General features: G+C 46.4%; 1 protein-coding gene across 19 annotated transcripts in view; it reads right to left on the bottom strand.

Moving 5' to 3' along the window:
• NCAM1 (neural cell adhesion molecule 1) overlaps positions 1-23,102 on the bottom strand; it is a 333,434-nt gene that overhangs the window by 60,323 nt on the left and 250,009 nt on the right. For all 19 annotated transcript variants that reach the window (XM_067038955.1, XM_067038968.1, XM_067038970.1 and 16 more), the window contains exons 2-7: positions 6,885-6,959; positions 4,989-5,207; positions 3,564-3,707; positions 3,046-3,183; positions 1,636-1,753; positions 1,043-1,209 (exon numbers count right to left, since the gene is read on the bottom strand). In XM_067038955.1, the coding sequence (XP_066895056.1) occupies positions 1,043-1,209; positions 1,636-1,753; positions 3,046-3,183; positions 3,564-3,707; positions 4,989-5,207; positions 6,885-6,959 (861 nt within the window). The remainder of the gene's footprint in view (positions 1-1,042; positions 1,210-1,635; positions 1,754-3,045; positions 3,184-3,563; positions 3,708-4,988; positions 5,208-6,884; positions 6,960-23,102) is intronic.

The raw sequence follows: 23,102 nt of genomic DNA, 5'->3' as shown, positions 1-23,102 counted from the left end.
ACTCGCTTATCTGTGCTTTTAAAAAAGATGGTCAGATAAATAGATAGATAAATAGAAGATGAGCAGACAGAGCTGAGAGCCACTAGGTTAAACATCTCTCTGCCACAAATTCGTTTGTCAAAGTCAGGTCAAAGTGCATTTCAGCTCTCAATGAATGGAAGTTAACTGAGTTTATAGAGACGAAGTGAGCAGAGATATGGAGGTTCTTTTCATGACTTTTATGACCCTGCTTCACACAGGCCAGGGATTAACTGAGTTTATAGAGACGAAGTGAGTAGAGATACGGAGGTTCTTTTCATGACTTTCATGACCCTGCTTCACACAGGCCAGGGAAAGAAGAAATGGAGACAGAGGCAGCCACTTGGTCACTAACAGAAGAGTGGAGGCAGGAGAAATAACTCCCCAAACCAGTATGTAAATGAGATGAGTTTCGGTACCGAAAAGGGCACTGAAGAAGAGATGGGTGGAGTGAAGATAAGGGAGATGCACTGGCCAGAGCAGGGAGGGAAGGATTCACTGAGAAGCAGCTGATCTGAATGATGCACTGACATCTGGATTAGGGATGACACGAGGGCGGCTCACAGCGGATCTGGGGAAATGATATTCCAAGCAGAAGAAGCATCTAGTGTAACAGCCCTGAGACAGAGAACGAGCTTAGCGTGTCTGAGGGAGAAGAAGAGGGCTTCCGGGGTTGGAGAGCTTTAAATGTAGAGCACAGCAGAGGCATGATGAGGTCAGGAAGGAAGCCAGGGGCTAGCTCAGATCTGGCCTCTATCGACTGCAGGGAGTCTTGATTTTATTCTGGTTGCAACAGGAAGCCGTTAGAGGATTTGAAACAGAGTGGTGGTGTTTAAGGTTATTCTGGCTACTGGGAGTGGGAGGGGCTGAAGGGGACCGATGCATGGCTTGGACTAGGGCCGACGTGGTGAAGCTGGCAAGAAGTGGGGTAGATTCCCAGGCAGAGTGGACAGGGTCTTGCTGATGGACCGTGCGGGGTAAGCGGAACTGTGGCAGAGGGGTGACCTTGACCCCCTGTCCTTACCGAAGACCTTGAGATGGATGGACGCATCCTGCTCGCCGGCCTTGTTCTCGGCGATGCAGACGTACTCGGCTTCGTCATTCTTGTCCACCTTTCTGATGGTCAGCTCAGAGCTGTCGTCGCTAAAGAGGTACTTCTCCTCCTCCTCATTCTCTATCTGCTCCCCGTCCCTGCAGGGCACAGAAATGTAAAGGACTGTGATTTTGACTACAGAGCTAAGAGGTTAATTTTTAATTAGTTTCCATAAAACGCGGACCGAGCCCACGCGAAAGACTGAATCTTCACAGAAAGTTAAGATGCTAAATTGTACTTCCTCGGGATTCCTCTACCCAAACCTCCGATTCCGCCCAAGGGCTGCAAATTGCACCCCCCGAAATTCCAAAGAGACCCTCTGGTTCTGCCCCACAAACTGAAAATGAAGGAATCCAGTGCACGCACAAGGCAAGAGGACCTGACGGAAAAGAATCCATTCTGCACCCAAAGCTGATGTTCCCCAGCCGCCCACCCCTGTTGCCCTGAAACGCCAACACAGGACAGACCCTGCAAGGACTCCTTCTCCACTAGTCGGTGATAAAAAGCACGAGCCAGTTTCTTACTTTGTCCAGCTCATGGTGGGTTCTGGGAAGCCTTCGGCATCGCACACCAGAGTGACGGACTGGCCGAGGTTGGCGGTGGCATTCACTATGCTCTGTCTGGCCTGGACGGTGGGCGGCACTGAAGGAAAGAAGGACTGTCAGGGGTGGCGGGGAAAACTTGGAAGGACTCGCTGGCCTGGAGAAGAGGCACTTCCAGGAGACCCCAGGTCAGACGGTCAAGAGTCCTGGGCAGCTGCAAAGTTACTGCAAGGGATCTAAGTTCAGGGGTGCACTAAATAATTACTGTAAACTGGATCAATAATTCATCCACAAATGCACATTCGTACTTTTCAACAATACATAGTATTGTTATACATATAACAATATATAATATTGCTTCTCAATAATATAGATTTAGAAGCTATATTAGTATGTTTCGTTCATTTTACAATGGTATTCTATTTACAGTAGCTATTTATCATTATATATATATATATATATTTTTGTGTGTGTGTGTGATATGCGGGCCTCTCACTGTTGTGGCCTCTCCCGTTGCGGAGCACAGGCTCCGGACGCGCAGGCTCAGCGGCCATGGCTCACGGGCCCAGCCGCTCCGCGGCACGTGGGATCTTCCCGGACCGGGGCACGAACCCGTGTCCCCTGCATCGGCAGGCGGATTCTCAACCGCTGCGCCACCGGGAAGCCCCTCATTATATATTTTCTTAATCAATGCATACCAGTCTTACAACTACCGTGATTGATAGAACTTCACTTTCAAAAGGGGGCTCTTGATGTTGGAAAAAATTCAAAACTCCTGCTCCTAGTGATTAAAGGGTTAATACCAATTTGAAATGCACCAGCTCACCAAAGAGTGACATTTCTCTGGGACTGTCACAAACAACCCTGTGCACAAGCTATTTTTTACCAAAGGAAGGAGAGGGGGAGAGTTTGGCAAAAAATATATATCAATATCCAAAGCAATTTAACCATGATTTACTTATTTTCTTAGTACTGACATTTCCTGTAAACATCTTGTAAATGTCAGATCGATTCCATGGGTGTGTTTATTTGACACTGCAAATTAAGATTAATAAGCCCATGGACTATGATTCTGACTGTTCTGAGGCCTGAATTGATTATAATATTTTCTTTGAAGACTGAACCAGGGGATTAACTTAACAATTACAGTAGCCTCAAGGACATTGAAGGATGAATAAGAATTTACCAGTAAGCATGGGGCAAGTTTCTAGTGTTATAAGATAATGAAGGACGTTCCAGAACTGCACTAAAAGTCCCCACAGTTGAGGGAGACTCAAAGACAAACAAACAAACAAGGCAGAAGTTAGGGGTGGGCTCTGGGAAGGGGTGGACTCAGTCGCCATGGATGAGCCAAGGTTATACCCGTGGAGAAAGCAGAACAGATCTCCTCACCATTCACAATGACCTGAATGTCCTTGAAGTTGATCTCCCCGCGTGCCAGGATCCTGCCTTCACAGCGGTAAGTGCCCTCATCTGTTTTCTTGATGCCCCGGATCTGGAGGTAGTTGTTGGCCAGGACTATGAATCGGACTAGAAGAGACAAGGTGCAGGTTCATCCAAGGATCAGTCAGAGGACTGGTATCTGCAGGCAGGTGGCTGAGCCTTTCCTTTTGCCTGCCTTCAGGCTTATGGGGGGGGGGGGGAGCGGGGGCTGGGAGCGAGAAGAGGCTGTAAGCTGCAATAAGAAAATGTGGCCCTGGCTCCAACACAGAGCCAAGGGCAAAAGTCTATTGGAAATCTGTCTTTTTCCTTGGAGAGAAAGTCAAGTGCTCGAACATACAAGCTATAGACATGCAACCTTTGACCTGGAAACGACACGGGGTTTTGGGACACTAGAATCTGAGTTTGGGCTAGAACGCCTCAGAAGCTGACTCAGTGGCCCAGGGGAAAGGGCAGCTGCCAGGTCTCACCATCTTTTTTCAGGACGACATCTCGGCCTTTGTGTTTCCAGATGATGGTTGGGGGGAGGGAGCTGACCACGTCACACACAATCACGGCATCTTCCCCCTCCCTGAACTCCTGCGGGGTTGGCGCATTCTTGAACATGAGCTTCTCTGGAAAAGGAGCAAGAGGAGAGTGAGGGAAAACGGCTGGTTCTCCCACAAAGATCCCTTTTCACTGGCACCATACTGGTTGGATTCGAGTCCATACATACGGTGGTACCAAAGCGGGTCCCACCCATCACTTGGCCAAAGATGCAGGCAGAGAAGCTGGCACAAGGAGTGGAATATATCAACCGTATTTGGCAATTAGTGTCTATTCAAAAGTGCTAAAATTATCACATGTTGTGCAGAAAAGGGTCTACAGAGGGAAAGGATTGTCTTTACCAAGGGTCTTCGCCACGTGGGATGGAGCCGATGAAACACTGTGAGCAGGTAAAATGAACTGGTAAGACATTTATTCTACAACTAATAGGAGGGGCCACCAGTCCTTCCTCTGTCTCCCACTCTGTCTGGCATCCCATCCCCAGCCGGTCTATGGCAGAAAGAATTTTGAAGAACAAAACAGAAGAAAGGGCTTCCCTAGTGGCACAGTGGTTGAGTGTCTGCCTGCCGATGCAGGGGACGCGGGTTCGTGCCCCGGTCCGGGAAGATCCCACGTGCCGCGGAGCGGCTGGGCCCGTGAGCCGTGGCCGCTGAGCCTGCGCGTCCGGAGCCTGTGCTCCGCAGCGGGAGAGGCCACAACGGTGAGAGGCCCGCGTACCGCAAAAAACAAACAAACAAACAAAAAAAACAGAAGAAAAGCAGGCTTATAGCAATAAATACTGTGGCAATCAATACTGTTCCATTGGCTGTCACCCATCATTACCCTGGCCAACAGGACAGATGCATGATAACAAGGTAATGAGATGCCACCTCCAGACTGGTTTCAGTGGCAATGGGAACTACCCGCTCTGAGTGGCACAGTGTATTCAGATAATAATCCCCCCCACACCCCATCGAGCCTTTGCACTCCATTACCAGCAGGAAAAAGTGAAATAAGAGGGGATAAACTGAAGTGTACGACAGTCAGTCAACACTTGGGGAAGGGAGAGGGGAACCCATCCTAGTCCTCTGGGAATTGGTGTAACTTCAGTTTAGAGAATGGAGGCCACAGGGAGGTAGCTGTGACCCGCATGAACACAGTTGTGAGTTTGGAGGTGGCTGAGGATCATTTAAAAACCTACTGGAGCTCTTAGCTTGATGCAGAAAAGACTTAGGGAAAAAGAGGAAAGGGGCCCTGTCAAGCCCTCAGTGGGTCCTCTACTCCATCCCACTCTCTTTGCTACCCATGTGCCTTCCTAGACAAAGGAGAGGACAGGGAACACAGAAGAAGGAGGAGGAGGAGGATCTTACGGAAGATCTTCACATTGACCGTGGCCTCTGACTCGGTGCCATCCTCTGCAGTGACCACGCACTTGTAAATGCCGGCATCATCGATGTTGGCATTGTAGATGGTGAGGGTGGAAGAAGAGTCATCGTTCCACACCACCGAGATCCGCTGCTGGTTCGGGGTGAGCTTTTCTCCATTGGGGGAGAACCAGGAGATGTCTTTATCTTTGGCATCTCCTGCCACTAAAGAGGAAGAGATTATTTTCAAAACACTGATGCTGAAAAGACAACGACCCCTCCAGGGTGACAGTGGGTACTCAGTAAGAGCTACTGAGCAAGAGCTCATCAGGCTTGATGACAAGGGGGGATGACCATTCGTGTTGGTGATTTCTGCGTTTAATTGTTATGTCCATAAAACAGTGTTTGGAAAGAACTCAACAAACACTGGTGCTGGTATTTCTCACAGTGGTCCCATCCCTAGTGAGGGAAGAGAAGAGATATTTATTGGGGACCCACTGTGTGCCAGGCACTAAGCTCGGAGCTTACAACCTCACAGAATGGGGGGGGTGCAAAGGGAGTTAGTATAGCTGGGATCTGAGCTCAAGGCTAGCTGGTCTGAGCCAACTAATCAGCTTATTTTCCAGGGCTTAGGTTACGGTCTCTTAAGTGGAAGATGAGACGCTGGCTAGTTTTGGAGTGTACACTCCAACCACTTTCATTCCAGCATCTGCCTGCACAAACTGGCATGCTGTCATTTCAGCACTCCCGCCTCAGAGAGGCAAATGCATCTGCCTAACTGCCACAAAGAAGGTAGCCAGCATCGCCTCTGCGTCCTTTCCCCAGGCACCTTGGGATACAGCTGCTGAGCTGTCCAGACACTGAGCTGGAACAAGGGCTCTGGGATCCCCAGACATGGCTTTGCCCTGCCTCTCTGCACAGCACCCTTCCCCAGCCCACACTCCCCGCCCTGCAAAGATGCTTAGTGTGGAAATGAAGCAGCCCTCCTTTCAGGGCCCATCATGTTTTCATTAATATTGCTATTTGCAAGATGTGCTATGGGCTCCACGGCTGCATGTCCAGATCGTTTCAACTGCTGTAGTGAAGGCAAAGCTGGAAGGAATACATCAGCGGCCACCAGCCGCCTCATCTGGTGCAAATCATGACAGCATTTCAAGGCCCCTCCCTGCCGAAAGCGGCTTGCTCAATGTCAGTTTACACCTAGCTCAGCTCTTTCCTGGTCCTTTCATGTTCCAAATCCCAGGCATGTCACATACAGAGACTCCAAAGCCTCATATGAAGCCTTTCCTCTGCAGGACATTTACTGATAATTAGCTGAGCTGTGGATACGGGGGCATATTTTCTAAACAAAAGACAAGGACACCAGGTCTGACAAATTCTAAGCTCTGGTTGGCAATGGGACAGAATATTGGAATTCACTAGAGAGCTGGAAAAACCAGGGCACCTGTCCTCACAGCAAAAAGAGGTACTGGTAACTCAGTTTTCTTTCAGGCACTTTTTAGGCCTTCTTGGATTTTCCTGCTCTGGGGGATTCTAATAATCGGTACACTGACCCACTGAAAGCATTCTTTCTGCACCAGCCCTGCTCTCCAGTGTCATTCATGGGACTCTGGATGTACACAGCGCAGGGGGTCTGAGGGCTGTGCTGACTTTCCTAAGAAAAGCCCTAGACCTCCTCCACATGAAGCAGAAGTCCACACAGCACATTTCACTGTCCTGGGGCAGCCTAGGTAAGGGAAGGAAGGGGGTCTGAGCACTCTCCTGGCTCTCTGGTCACCCTGAGAGCCTGCCCCAGGGTGACCCGAGATTCCAGGCACACTGCGATCCGCCGGGCAGACACAGCCGCTGGCTCTGCTCTGAGGGGGTGGGTTTTCTGAAATGCGGTGTGACACGGGCACTTGCCTTGGCATAGGAAGAATTTGGACTCTCCGACGCTGATTTCCCCTTGGCTGGGAACAATATCCACCTGCAGAGACACTGAAAAAGACAATGTCCACTTTAAACACACGTTTGGATTTCTGAGACAGAAACCAGAGCTTTGATTCAAAAACAGAGTCTCCCCGCTCACATCAAGAAAGAGTGAAGAGAGGAGGTTGTTTGGGTTTTGAGAACTTGTCACCAGAGTTCCTCATGCCGAGGCCAGGAGTGGACAGGGTCCAGGCCATTCCCTGTGGAGTGGGACTATCCTCTATCAGACAGTGCAGGGTCCCCTGGACGATCTGGGGGTGACCTCTGCGCTCAAGGTTTCCGACCCCTTGAGAAGGCCTAGAGTCCTGCTCCAAACAGCAGCACGTCTGGGATTCACGGAAACAGCAGCCCAGCCAGTTCCACATGGATCATCGACCTGCAGCATCCCCACAGCTGTGATGAGAGGGAACCTGCCGCTCCACAACCCTGCACAGGGTTTCCTGCCACCTCCCCACACCACGGAGCTTAACCACTTCGGGGAAGGATTCAACGTGAAGATCCAAACTGATTTTGAAGCGGGGTGTGCCAAACAAACGTCCACCTTACCTCACGACTATAGGACCAATACACCTCTTTGCATAAAGGAGACAGCAATCAAACATCGTCACCCCAAGCAGTCAGTCAACTCTTCTGAAATGCTGGAGTCTGTGCCCTGCGGTCCCCTGAATCTCTTGGCTACTGCACTGCAATATTGGAATATCTATACGCTCTGCTCCACCCGTAAGACAAAATACATTGCACCGGATTTCACAGATTCCCGTATTCGTGGAGTTCCTCGTTGATCTGCTTAGAGCAGATAACTGTTCCTCATGAAAATATACTTTTAGGGTCGGACAAAGGCTGTTATTCATTGGAATTCAACTTCCTTCTGCCTTTCCTCCTCTTAGGTGAAGGAAATCTGCGAGCTAAAGGCTAAGGGGCATTTGTTCCAAGGCGTGTAGCTTCTCAAAGCCGGTACGAAGGAGGGGCCTGGACAAAACAGACCGAGTAATAGAGACTCAGCTAGCCATTCCTTCTAACAGCCATTTTCTCTTCACGGTAGAACAGAGGGAATGCTCGTTGCCATGGTGATAGCCTGGCAGAGCTGCTGTGGGTCTCAGTCTGCGCTCATTTGATGAAGGAGCAACCACGGTTGTGCTCAGTGCAAGAGAGGGATCAAAGGGTCTGCCTGGGCGGGGAAGGCGGAGCATGGGTGCAACTCAGCTATCAGGGGCGCAGCCTTCCTAACTGTCCTCCAGACAAAGCAGCCCATGGAAAAACCCAGCAGAGGCTGCAGAGAGAGGGGTGGTTCGGGGACAGGAACGGAACAGGGGAGAAGTGAGGGTAATGGTGAGAAATCGGGAACAGGCTGGGAGAGGATCCTGAGGGCTCCACTGTGAGAATACGAAGTGGGAGTCCAGAGACTTCCAAATGCTGGTTCAGGAGAAATAATATAGTCACTGAAGGGCAGCCTGTCTGTTTCTCTCAGTCAGTTTGCTGCTGATGACTCACTGGGGGCCCAGGATGGAATTCTTCCCGAGAGCAGTGAAACGTCTTCCCCTACCTTTCCTGAATTTCACCCGTAGTGCACAGAGCTGCAGTGGAATATAATGCCGGGGCCACGGCACGGCACCCGGGGGGCAGGGGTGCCCGGAGGTGGCACGTCTCTCCCATCACTCTCTTCTGGATGGAGTCAGGGCCACTGACTTCTAATCTGAGGGAGCGGAAGGGGTCCCAACCATCACCACGTCCCGCCTCCTGATTTTCCAGATCAGAAAAGAGAGGTAAAGTGACTTCCCTAAGGTCACATCTAGTGAGGACCAGGGTGGCCCCAGAGCCCAGGCCACCCGGTTCCCAGGTAACTGTTCTTTCCGTTACACGTAAGGCTGTCTCTATGAGCAGGGGATACAATGTTTCCACTCAGTTTAACGAATAATCCTGCCAACCTGAGGAACTACCTTCAGATGAACATCCCCTAAGAGAACAGAGCAAGCCCGCAGTATATGGGAAGCGCGGGGCCCTATAGAGAGGGCTACAAGCCAGTGTCATCCATCTTAAGGCCGACCAGGACCTTTGCGATCCCTGTCTGTGGCTCACATTCCATGGAACAACAGGCCTGTGAAGCCCAGAAGCTGCGCCGATGCCATCTGTCACCTAAGTAATGGTCCTTTCTGGAGTTTACTGGGGCATTCTTTAGAGAATCAGAGGCATACTTCTGCCTGGAAAGTCCATTGGCCCATATGCTGTGTATTAGCAGCCAGCTTCAACATATGCATCCTGTTACTCTCACAGAGCCCTTACTGCTTTGAGAAGGATTTTCCTATCCCAAGTGAAAAAACAGCCTTCATTTTTTTCAGCTCTTTTCAAACAGAACTTGACTCTCAAGAGGGAGGAGAGCACGGCAAGGCTGAAAAGTTTCCATACGCAAATGTGGCCAGTGTCTACCTTTGGGCCAAGGAGAGAAGTGAGAAATGAGAATTACAAAGGAACTCCCGGCTTCACCAGACCCCATGGACACATTTATCATCACAGAGATTTTTTTAAAGAAGAGATAGCCATTTAGACGCCTGACCTTTTGCACACATGGAAAAGATAGTGATTTCTCCTTCTAGACGCCAGTCAAAGCCAGGTCAGAGGAACTCCAGACTCTCTGAAAAGTCAACGCTTGGATGTTTTCCACCGAAGCACAATGGCTGATTATTCTTCCCCAAATGCAAAACCTTGAATTATTAGGTTTAATAACGGTAAGTGGAAATCCCGCTCTAAACCTCAGACTCTTTCCCTTCACTTCTTGTGGCCTTTTCCTTTATTACTGTATTAGTCCTCTCAATGCTCCCAATAAAAATTCCTGCCTCGACTTTTACCTTTCTCCAGTTGCAAATATAACTGAGATTTCCTCACCAGGTCTACCTTGGACCCTTTAGAGCAACTATGAAAACACTTCTCCCAGAAAAAGTATCTCGTTTCTTGCTTTGCAGAAACATTCTCTGCAGAATCACAGTGTGTCATCTTAGATGCGTCCAAAGACACACGCTTATAAACACAGGTAGTTGGACCTGGCTGGGACCCAAGGGCAGGCTTTCAGTGTCCTCCCATAAGGACTCATCTCCAAGGCCTCTGGCAGCCAGTTCACACTTTCTGGTTTACAAAGCACACTTTGTTACTTCACCTGAGGCTCACGACAATTCTGGGGTATAAACAGGCTGATACTATAGTCCCCATCCTACAAAAGAGGGAATCAAAGCTCAGGGAAATGAAATAACTTGCCCAGGGCAACTCAGCTAATAAGTAGTAAGTCAAGATTAAAAGTCATCTAATTTTAAGGCTCCAGCTCTTCCCCCTACACTCCATAACTACCACTAATCTTTTCTTGGCCTCCTAATGGGCTCGTTATTGTTATTACCTATTAGTTACCATTTGCTCTCTTTCTAAATTATGGGCTAGAAAGAGCAGAGTGTACAAACATCTTATTATCAAGTTGCTGCCATCATTTCTACTCTGGTTAATTATAACTGGCCTCTCTGTTCACAGATAACCATAGCATTATAATTCCCATTTTACAGATGGGGAAGTGGAGGCTCAGAGCCCTAAGTAATGGTAATAGTGGGGTCAAGATTCAAAGCCGGGTCAAGATTCAAAGCCAGGTCAAATGCATCCAAAGCCCCAGCCATTTCTCCCACACTGTTCTATCCCTTGTGACCAGACAGAAAAAGCTTCTCTTGAGAATGCAATGAGTCCCTTCTCCATGTCTCATTTAAAAAGTAAAATAACCCCGTGAGAGATGTATATGTTTCAAAATGTGTTTTCTACTTAAATGTATCTTTTAAAAAGTAATGACTTGTTCTGAAAGTTATGCCAACTTGCTTAGCAAACAGCTTCAGGTTGAGGTAGAAGTTTTGTGATTCCCAATTCCCTAGCAGAAGCAAGCTGTGAAGTCTTAGTTGCTGAGAAAAAGGAATTAAAATTTCAGTTCTAAAGGTGCTAAGGCACTTATCAGAAGAGGTGAGATCTTACCAAAGCAAAGCAACAGAAAAAAATTATTCTGATTTCAAAAAGGAACTCACAGATTTCATCTGAGTCAGGAACTTCTTGTAGCAGTTTAATTTTGCTGTTCTTTTCAGAAGATTCTTATGTGCTTGAGGAAGTAGAGGCTGAAAGCAGAAAGTGAGCCCAGGTCTCTCCCATGGCTAGGTGATAGTACTTTCTTGTTAAATGGTTATAAAGACACTGGTTCCTGAGGAAGACAGACTGCAGAGATGCAGCAGGCCCAGGGCCAAGGTAGGTGCACCTGAGGACCATGTTCTGGTCACCAATTTAAGAGATGGGTGAACGACAGAGGATTAATCGGATCAATGACTATGCATCAGATAAAGAGATTTTCCAAAACCTATTTAATAACGGCTAAGGATTTTTGAAAAAGGCAGCAAAGTCTAGTTCTACATTTATTTTCTCAGCTATTGTTCTAGAAATGAGCCTTAAATATCACTATACTTAACCACTTTAATGGAGACTTATTTTTTATTTTTCAAAGTATACTAAAGTGTCTTTCATTTGACGGTTCTGTGGGAAATCCAGATGTTGGAACCAGAAGTGTGATAACCGAGGCACCACCGTTTGCCTAGACAGTCTGCCCTCATTGTTAGCAAAGTACTCGAGAGAAGATAAAGGACAATTTCACTGATAAACCAAAGAAACGCAATGAATGTAAAACTGAGACTCAAATGGCAGTCTTGTAGAGTGGGGAAGGCCATGGACTCTGGGCCAACCCTCAGCTCTACCACTTACTAGCCAAGTGTAATCTTGGCCAAGTTATTTAATAACCTCTTGGTGCCTTTTTCCTAATCTGTAAAACGGGGAAAAACAGAACCCTTATCATAGGGCTATTGGAAAGATGAAATGAATTAATACATGTAGAATAGTCTCTGGCACATAATACACATTTTATACTTGTTGTATATTATTACTATTATTAAGCCTCTATCAACAACCCTTCCCAAGGAAATTATTTTGGTTACTATTTTTGAGAGAAGCTATGTTTCCCTTTATGGTTTTAAATAAAGTAAACTTCCTGAATGATCCATGTGTTGGTCAGGTGGACCAATTCCACTCTCTACATTTCTTGAAGATATTTAACTTGCCTGTCAGAACTTTATTGGTATAAAAGATGACTGAATTCAAAGCCCCCAAAAGACAATAATGTAGGCACTCTAGCCAAGTCACTTCACCTCAATTTTCTCATCTGTAAAATGGGGATGATAATAAAACTGAGGTCTTGTGGTTGGACTGTCTCACAGTTAAGAAGTCAGGATCTAGAGTCAGAGAGGCCTGGGTCCAAATTCCAGCTCAGATATGTAGTAACTGAGTTCTCAGGAGAGTTTCAGGACCTGTGATTCCACATTTGTAAATGGACTTAACAACTCAATGGATCTCGCAGGGATGCTGAGATGATATAGACAAGTAATGTATGTAAAGTTCCAAACACAAGGTCAGGCTGTGCTGGTTATCTTTTAAATGATAGCACATACATGATAGTACTTTGAACTCACACACACGCACATACACACACACACCCTAAACAAACAAAATCCCCGATAATGCTTGTAATGAGAATGAGATAGCAGGAACCTCTTGTAGACTACTGCATTCAACTGTCCAAAATCTATTAAGGGGTGTGTGTGTGTTTTTATCTATGTGTATGTATGGGAACATCCACTGAAAGCATAGATAAAAGTGTGTGTGTGTGTGTGTGTGTGTGTGTGTGTGTGTGTGTGTGTATAGAATAATTCAACTTGTCAGATTGTTACTGTTGCAAGAAGCAGCTGGACATAGGTAACTCTTCTCACTTGGGGAGAGAAAAATGAATAAACAATTAAGGATGACAAAGGAGTCTCACCCATTCTTGACATGTGAGTCTCACATTCTGGCTTGAGCTACTGTTGACAGCAGCTGGGTAGGAGAAAACGAGGTAGACTGTTTTACTTTCAAACATTAACCCAAAAGTTATATGTCAGTTTAAAGGAACTATAACATATGTGCTTAGAGATTTTGGCTTCTGGTTCTGTATAATGGCATCATAATGGCAGACCATACTCTGATTGCCACTGGAAGCATCCTCCTTGTCTAAAGCTGGTTCATAGCAGCAACCAAAATCATCTAAGTGTCATACTCAGGGCTGCCAGTCTCTTGGTCAGCCTAGTTAGGGCCCCATCTATGTAAATGCTGGGAATCCTATGTGATTCCCATTTAAACCTAAACACCCAGAAATAATCTAGCTAGCGTTTCTAAGCCAACTGAGATAAGTTATGACCAAACCCTTGGGAAACACTCTGTGTGTAGTCCTCACAGGACCCTGGGCCCCTGGCTTCTCCCAGTATATCAGCCAGCCTAGAGGGTGAAGGAAGCCCTCAAGAAAGCTGTGGTCTTCCCTGGCTGACAACACCAGCACCAGCAGACTTGCAAGAGCAGAACTCAAGATTGGAGAAGGAAGCGAAGCTGGCTCTTGGTGGTGGTGGTGGGTCCATAGTTTATGCCTTTTGAATGGAGAAACCAGAGCTTCTGTATGAAGACAAACCATACAGAGAAGCTGTAGATAAGATACAGACTTTTCTAAACCAAACTCACTTAGCTCATATACCAAGCAGGTTTCCAAAGCCTATCATTTTAATAAAGCCATCAAAACTGGACAATGTTTCATTACAAAACTGATGCAATGACAATTCCTGGTGAAAATTCTCTTTAACCTCCTCAAATCTCAGGACTCTTCCAGAGTGATGGGGGGAGGTACGCAGAAGGTGAATATGGCTTCAGAATTCTTCACCTTTCTATGCAATGTGATAATATAGTTGATATTATAATATTATACTAAGGAAGAAAAAGTATTGAGTGTCACTACACAACTGAGGCCTAGATGGTTAATCTGATATCCTGTTACCCAAATAAACTATCCTATGAAATTCTGGTAGCCAAACAACAGAAACCAACTTGCTAGAATCAGGAGGCTCTATTTCTTAGCATAATAAATTATATGAGCTGCTGGGAATCAGGAATAACTGGGTTCTGGCCCTGTTCCATAGGGCTGGCTTCATATCAGAACACAGAGCCAAGTCAGATAACGGCTTCAGCTCTCTTGGCCTCCTGAGTTCCCTGGGTCAAATTAACATTTCATCAGTTCTGATCGGATGGTTTAGTTTTATAGAACTAAATCAGTGGTTTCAAACCGTGGTTGTTGTCCCCACGAACTACCTAGAAGCTAGAAAACTTGACTAATGTCACACAGTGCCCTTGTGCTTCTGGTTACAGGGCAAGAAGATCTACGCAGTGGTTTAATCTGCTCAGATGTGATAGATTCACGCTATCCCCCAGGCTGTCACTCCCACAGCTAACCCCCACCCCCAAGAAAGTACACAGTTCCTGCTAGGAGCATTCTAGAGCATCTTTAACAGGGAGTCAGAAGAAATGCCTCAAAGGGATATTAATCAGGAGCATGACCCAAACAAATTCTACACCACACCCCCAGATCAGACACAGGAGAGAAGCCAGCCGAACTCTGATGAAAGGAGCTGGTTGGTTTGGTTGTTTTTACAGAGGATCATAAAGGAAGGAGACGGATTGAAGAATTTACTTAATTTTTTTCCCAAAGCAGCAACAAAGTCAGAGGGAGTCCCATAGAGCCTCAAAAGGGCCAGATTCCAGGCCAGGAGTGAAATCCTTTCTGAGTGGGCATTCGTACTGTCTCCTATAGTCCACAAGGGGTGAAGGCAGGAATGCTCCACAGCCTCCACCCTGGGGAGCACCCAGCTGAGGGCATGAGTGTGTACCAAGAGGTGGCAAATGTGGACTAGTTATACCCTGACTTCTGTCTTCTACTCTGTTGGACTGATTCATAGCCAGGGTTTTAGAGCTAGCATTTAGTAACAGAGAAGGTTAGAGCTGGGAGGACCTGACATATAATCTCCAATCCCTTCATTTCACAGATGGGAAACACAGGAGCAGAAGTCTAGGGTCCCTGCAGCAAATTTCAGGAGCCACGAGGTTGGGCCCAGGTGCTGACTGCTGACTTGAGGCCTCTTCTTGCTTCTGTGTCTCATTTGCTTTGTGTGTTCCCTGTAGCTATTTTGCCAACTGTTTCCTCTTGTCTGGTTTGCCCTGCTCTCACCTCTGTCCCCAAAGAGCAAGAGTCATCACTTGGAGAGACTGGCTCTATTACGTGCAGGTAGGAAAGCTGGACAAACATCTGGTGGTCTACCCTTCTGTCCAAAGCCCATTAAAATATCTGGTGCTGCCAACACCAGCCCACTTTTTAACAGAAGCTCTGGTTCCCTGCTTCCTTTTCATAATTTTTCGGTAAATAAATGTATTTATTCTTGTCTGTGTTGGGTCTTCGTTGCTGTGTGCAGGCTTTCTCTAGTTGTGGCGAGCGGGGGTTATTACTCTTTGTTGCGGTGCGTGGGCTTCTCATTGCGGTGGCTTCTCTTGTTGCAGAGCACGGGCTCTAGGTGTGTGGGCTTCAGTAGTTGTGGCACGTGGGCTCAGTAGTTGTGGTGCACGGGCTTAGTTGCTCCGCGGCAGGTGGGATCTTCCCGGACCAGGGCTTGAACCCGTGTCTGCTGCATTGGCAGGCAGATTCTTAACCATTGCGCCACCAGGCAAGTCCCCCCTGCTTCCTTTTCAGACTGTCCTTCCTTCTGTTTCCCTTTTCCTGGCAGACTGACTGCCGGCCAGCACTTTGCCTGAAGTTGAATTATTGAAACATAGGGCAAGGATGCAAATAGATGTTTGGAACTCAGCTAAGCTTCTCTAGATAAACAACATAAAATCTATCAACCTGCCCCGATAACCCAGGCCTTCTTAGTAAATGGCTGTGTGCACTTTGAGAGCTGCCAGGATGCCCCTGACAATGTTTCCTTAGGTCTGCTCTTCTGAAACCTTGCCTTGACAAAATGACTCATCCAACTTCTCTTCTTCCGGCTACAAAAAGGTACTGATACAAGGCGGATCGTTTCTCTCCCTCCCAACAGCTTTTGCCAACATGGCAAGAAGTTGGAATTATATCTTCCAATATTTGTCCAGCTGTTGTTTGCAGATGTTATATTCTTTACACCCAGAAAATAGAAATTTAGAGAATGCTGGCATGCAACTTCATCCAGAGAATTTCAAATCCTGCCCGTGTCTTTCAAAAATGTCTTATTTATGTGATCATAGTTTTAAGCACATCTGGGCTATTGAAGATACAAAGGCTTATAATCTCTTAAACAACCAGTGCAAAGAATCGCTAAATTTGGTTTCTGTCAAGTGAAAAAATCACACTCTCAAACCAAGATATATTGTTTATATAAAGAGTGATTATTTTGTGCCAGTCCCTGTCCTAAGCACTTCATTGAGTTCATGTAATCCATGAGACAGGTACTTTTATTATCCTATTTGACAGATGAAGAAACTTAAGAACTGAAAGGTTAACTAATGGCCCAAGGTCACAAAGCCAGTAAGAGGTAGAGCCGAGATTTGAACCCCAGGCAGATCCAGCTCCATGGCTCTTGCTTGATCTTAAGTATGTATTACTTAAAGTTGGTTTCAATAAAGTCAACTTTCATGAAAAAGGGGTTGCTCTTGTGCTGGATGAACTGGGAGACAAGTACATAAGTAGAGAAAAACACTATCTACTCATGGATGTACTGATTCTGAACAGGGGCTGGAAACAGGTTGCTTGAATTCTGAGCCCACCACGCCACATGCCTCTCCCTGCTGCAGCCCTGCCTTTGTCCCTGAACTGAATCCTTCTAGCCCCTCTGCCTGCCACCAATGGTCCTGGCCTCGATGCCTACGGGCTGCCACCAGAGCTCAGTATCAGTGGTGGCCACCAGCAGGGATCAGGCAGAGGCTGCGAGTGGGACTTTCCCATCTATGGGTCACTCCTGATCCCCCAATTTGGATTCTGGATAAGCCGTATCATGCCTGATTAAAATGTGAGTGTTAGAATTATTCTTTGCCGACACAAGTTGTGACTGGCTCTTCGCCCCTCTGCAGGGTGTGCATCTGAACCGGATTATTCATGCAGCTCCTCGGCCAGTGTTCTCTCAAAGCACTCACTCTCCTTAAGAGGCCATCTGGAGAGCGCCATGGTAAAGAGATTCTTATTAGAGGTCACAATCTCTTCTGCAGGATAGAGAGTCCATTCCCTATTCCCTTGGCCACTGTCACCCCTCATCAGACAGAACCTGACCTGTTGATTAATACATAAAACCATATTACACAAAATTTTGAAGGATATAGAACAGAAGAAAACTCAGCCACTTAATAATAGTTTTACAAATAGTATATCCACTATCTGGGAAATAATTGTATTGCTTTCTTGAATTAGAGAACAAATAAGAAAGCTGTCGCTGGCACCAAGAGCTGAAATGCCATATCTGTCACTATGGCTTATCCGGAACTTAGAAGTGAGAGCAGCCCCAGCCCAGGTGGGGTGGCGTAGAGCAGAAGGGGTAGCGGCAGACGGTGGCTGTGTGGCGGTCCTGGCACCTCTGAAGTACATCCTGGTTCTGAGTCTGTGGTACTACATCTGCCAACCTTAGGATCCATCCATCCGTACAATTACAGAACATTACTTTCTGATTTTCAGTTACAAGTCCTTTGGCTACATTTGTGGCCTCTTTCTGTCTTCACACAGTTTGATTTCAGGGACCCAGAAGATCCCCCAAGGATTCTCCCAGCCCCAGGCTGGTGACTGACACGACTTTTTCATTCTTGGTACTTCTACCTTCTGATGTGTATGCCTACTAACAGCCAGCAACTCTATGTTGCTATCAGTCTTTCCAACTTAAAATGAATCAATTATGTGGACAGAGTTTGTTGGGAGGGCTGGAAAAATGGTCTGCTGGGTAGGAACAGAGAGCTTGGGAAAAAAACAACCAAACACATAACATTCCCACTCATCTTGGTAGCTGAGACCTTCCATGTGTGTTAATTATGCTCCTTTCTTGCCGATAATAATGCTACAACCCAAAAGAACTGCCAGTAAGTCATAAACATTCAATATGGAGTGAGATCAGTATGATATATCCCTTACAATTTTTTTGTTTGGGTTTTGTTTTTTTAGTAGGGTTTTTATTTGAGCAACCATCACTAAATTCTTTCATTATTCACTTAGACTCCTTCCCTCACCCAATCCAAACCCAACTGTCCTTAACAAACTCATTTTGCTTTATCCAACAGGCAGGAGAGCCTTTGAATCCCAGTCTAAGAAATCAAAGACAGAAAGATTAAAGAGAGTCCCCCCCATGGCACCATGTCATAATGGGTTTTGATGTTCAAGGACTAAAATGAGTGAGATCCCAAGGAGCCAATTCTAAGGTCAGAGGCAAATATGATGCTCACCCATGAGAAACAAACACAAACCCATCTCATCTGATGGTGGCAGAATCTTTTTGGAAGGATTTCACAAAGGCAATGTTTCTTAACTTCCCCTTCAAGGTGACAAACTCTAGTTCTATGAGCAACTTCAAAACCAAGTAACTAAACCATTATTCCTGAATCCGTATCTAAATAAAAAGGAAAAACCTGCCAAGAGACAAATTCTCTTTAGGGGAGGTTTATGGGAAACTTCCTCTCAACTTCGGGAGACCAAACCCCTTTCCTGGCAATGGGGATTTAGTGTCCACTGTGACCCTGCCTGCTGGTTCCAGCACCAAGTCTAACTAAGGGACTTGGGCAGGACACAGGGGAGAAAATGTGCGCACACACACACACACACACACACACACACACACACACACATACACACACACTCCTTCCTCACATTGTCTTCCTGGACAGAAAATGCCCCTTGGGAACTAACTTTTTTGTGTGTGTGTTGGTACGCGGGCCTCTCACTGTTGTGGCCTCTCCCATTGCGGAGCACAGGCTCCGGACGCGCAGGCTCAGCGGCCATGGCTCACGGGCCCAGCCGCTCCGCGGCACGTGGGATCTTCCCGGACCGGGACACGAACCCGCGTCCCCTGCATCGGCAGGCGGACTCTCAACCACTGCGCCACCAGGGAAGCCCGGGAACTAACTTTTGAACTTTCAATATGATGTCAAGTCACAGTGACCAGGTAAAACTGGATTCCTTAAACTCAGGTCACTGACCACTGAATTTACAGTCAGCCTCATCAGTGGCTAAACCTGGGAGTGGAAGCACTCGTTTCTACTCCAAACTGGACTGATAGCGACAATACCGAGGAGCCCCAACACTGGTGGCGATCTGAACATATTTAAATTGGCAGAGCTCACACATGATGATGCTGTTTTGTGTTGCATGTAACTCTTAGTTTTCTTACATCCCCACCAGAAAGTCCCCAAACTCCATGCTGCAGGGCTTTGACGGTGCAGACAGACAAGGCTGTAACTGTGGCCACCTTAGAAGCAACAGTGCATCTGTCTGCTGTCAGGATGACTATGTCGTTCTGAGGGTAACTCAGCACATCTCTTAGCACCGCGGATCGTGACAGAATGCGCCACTCATTTCACATGGACTGGGATCTCCCCAACAGGCCTATCTTTTGTATAATGGAGTCCTTGCCTTTATTCCCCTCTTATCACCTCTCTCCCCATCCCACCCCCAACTCTCAGGGTTGGCCTTCCGACTATTTCCAACAGAAAGGCAGACAGAAATCCTACACACCCAACAACAGCAACAAACTTTGGCCAAATAGAAAAAGCACGGATACATATGGATATACAGCCCTCATGTTTGCATTATACCTTATTTGGTAACAAGGCCTTTATTTCTATAAACAAGTCATAGCTTTCAGCATCACTATTTGGCCTTTAAAGGTGCCAGTATCTTATAAGAAAGCTATTAAACAGTAACAACCTGACAACCAAGTCCCCTAAAGGGACAGAATCGCCAGAATAAATGGCCAGAGCAAAAAGGGCTCACAATCCCAGGAGCACTCCCCAAACTCCCTAGGGGGCAAAGAATCCATGTCTGAATTTCATCCTGCTCTCTGGAGGTGTAAGCGATTACCCCCTCTTCCTCTTTTCTGTTATGGGGTCACACATAGATTTACATTTCATGAAGCATTTCTCACTGAGTCCGTTCCGGCAAGATGACACAATTTGAATAGTCTACAAGATATTACCAACACACACACACCAAGATCTCCAGGCCGCACAATGTCAGTCTCAAAAGCCACTGAATTGTGAGCTATATGCCTGCTTCCCACGTAAGGTGAGGTGATGGTTAACACCTAAGCTTTTCCCCAAACTTCTAGGTAGTTTTTAAAGCTGACAACAAAAACAAAAAGAAAACCTACCACATCAAAGACTTCTTGACCTCTATGTCATCCTTTTTCACTGAACCCTTGGGGCAAGGCTATTAAGTGACCAAAATGGGCTCAAGTCTCGGGTTGGCCTTTGTCTTAGACCAAGACTTTTGTAACATCACAAGAGAGAATGACCCAGAGACCAAGACCTGAAATCAAGAGTACTGGGTCCAGTTTCCCCACAGCAAAATACCATATGCTAACACATATACATGGAATCTAAGAAAAAAAAAAAAAAAAAGGTCATGAAGAACCTAGGGGTAAGACGGGAATGAAGACACAGACATACTAGAGAATGGACTTGAGGATGTGGGGAGGGGGAAGGGTAGGCTGTGACAAAGTGGGAGAGTGGCACGGACATATATACACCACCAAACGTAGGGTGGATAGCTAGTGGGAAGCAGCCGCATAGCACAGGGAGATCAGCTCGGTGCTTTGTGACCACCTAGAGGGGTGGGATAGGGAGGGTGGGAGGGAGGGAGACGCAAGAGGCAAGAGATATGGGAACATGTGTATATGTATAACTGATTCACTTTGTTATAAAGCAGAAACACACCATTGTAAAGCAATTATACTCCAATAAAGATGTTAAAAAAAAATCTCCTGGAGTCTGACTTATTCCTGCCTCTTAGCAAAAGGCCTTGCTATACAGCTCAGAGAAGGGGAACTCCCTTAGAGGCCAGGTGCCAGAGGCAGAGCCTCAAAGGTGAGAACGGGTCAAAGAAAAGAGAGAAGAGATATGGGAACATAGGTATATGTATAACTGATTCACTTTGTTGTAAGCAGAAACTAACACACCATTGTAAAGCAATTATACTCCAATAAAGATGTTAAAAAAAAAAAAAAAAAAAAGGAAAGAGCTGAGAACTGAAGTCAAGAAGCAAAGTGCCTTCAGGGGTGAGAAAAGAGATGGAACTAACAGGGTGACATATTAGTGCACTGTGACAAAGGCCTCGAAAGAGCCTCAGGAAGCAGTCACCCTACATACTGATTTTTATGCTTCTCAGAGACTTCCAGAAACCACCAACTGTGATGTAAGCTTCACAGCCATGCCCTGTGTGAGCAGTCCCCTCCCTCCTGCTGTGTGCTCTGGACTCGGAGGCCATGCTGGGACCTTCCGGGAGACCCCAACTATGGGCACAGAAGACTGTCACAAACCAGACTGCACGATGTTCCCTTACACTCTGCAAAAAGTCAAAAAGTGACACTGCTGGATTCTTTTCTTCCAGGGAAAATCAACCAGGGCCACAGGAGGGCTGATCCACGGCTATCCTGGTCTTAACTGTTAAAATCTGGCCCCAGGATCCTCTAAGGCCATAGAAACCATAACAGAAGGGATCTAGAGGTGTAGAGGTGTGAAGGTCAGTCCCGCCTCCCTGTCTCCATAGCAATTAGCTTGCACCTCCGTCACAGCCTCACTGTGTTATAATGCAGTAGCACCTGTTTAAATGACTGAACTCCGTAAGGACTGAGCCTTTGTATGCCTTAAGTGATGTGCTGAATTAACTGAAGATCCTTTCTGATTATTCTTTTCTGAGGTGCACATGAGTCCAATGGTTCTGAAATGCATGGGATGCAGGAGTTCAGGCCCTGGAATAGTACCAGGTTACCTGCTTAAGAATCACCTGGACGCTTGTGAAAAACAGATTTCCTTACTGCACCCCTAAAGATACTGATTCCGTACCTGCACTGGGGTCTTGTGATTCTAATTTTAAAATGCTCCTCAGATGATTTTGATATGTAGCCAAGTGAAGATTCTCTGGCCTAGTCAATAACCTACCTGGCATAACTGATGAATTGCAAACAATACTGAACCCACCTAAACTTTTCAAGGCCCTGACTGAAGTTTTTGATTTTTATAACCATTCTTATGTTGCCCTGCTACTTGGCCATCTGTCACATTAAGCAATGTGGCACAGCTCTGCAGAAACTCCTATTTCATGCACGTCTTTCCAAGTTTGTCACATTAGTACTTTCGGAAGTATAACCCGATGCTCAAAACCAATATACGAGTAAACATCACGTTTTTCTAAGAGCAGATATGCCTCGCAATCAAAGTGGATATAATAATAAAGGACAGGAAATTACAACTGGGTACCACGGTCCTTAACATAGCGTTTGACATCCTTGGTTCATCTAGCCCAGGATGACAACCTGATGCTACAAATGGAGGGTCTCAATCAGTGTCAGTGATCAGCTGAGCTGATCACTGCTTGCTTTGCTAAGCAGGTCAGCCTGAATTGTTCCCCGTGTAAGCCACGTCTATAGCTCTGCTCCCGCAGATGAATGTGCTGGTCACTAAGTAGATGTGGTGAGAGAAATCTATTCTGAAAGCTCAGAGCAGATCTTTGTTAACAGTAAGAGAAAAGAGAGGTGAGCGGGGGGCGGGCATGAAACATCAGACACTATCTTCTTAAAATGAGACTTCAGGGTTCTGAAACAAAAACAGTCTTTAGACATTTTGAATTGGCTCTAACTCATAAAACAAGATGAATTACTTCTATAGTAGCTTCAAAAGGGCAGTTAAAAAGTATACCCAGCCCTATCCGGCAGAAAGCATTCTGGTCCATGGTATAAGGAACTACCTGCCTCTTACCTTCCTTTTGTGATACTGATGAATTTTAAACCTCTACAGGACCATTTAGCAGGCTCTCAATCCCCTGCTGAACCTGATAAAAGAAAACTTCCAATTGTTTCAAACAATTCCTAGCTGAATTCGTCTTGCTTTCAAAGCTGCAGAGTCCCAAGGATGAATGCTCTTCTTGTATGTAAAAGATGATTATTTATTCTTAATATCACTATGCTTGCTCACTGATTTTTTTTCCTCTTCCCTACAGCACAGGCCTCACTTTAAAAGAAAAAGACATCTGGT

This window comes from Kogia breviceps, chromosome 7 (assembly GCF_026419965.1).
Source record: "Kogia breviceps isolate mKogBre1 chromosome 7, mKogBre1 haplotype 1, whole genome shotgun sequence".
Lineage (NCBI taxonomy): Eukaryota > Metazoa > Chordata > Mammalia > Artiodactyla > Physeteridae > Kogia > Kogia breviceps.
This window is presented reverse-complemented; position numbering and strand designations above follow the sequence as displayed.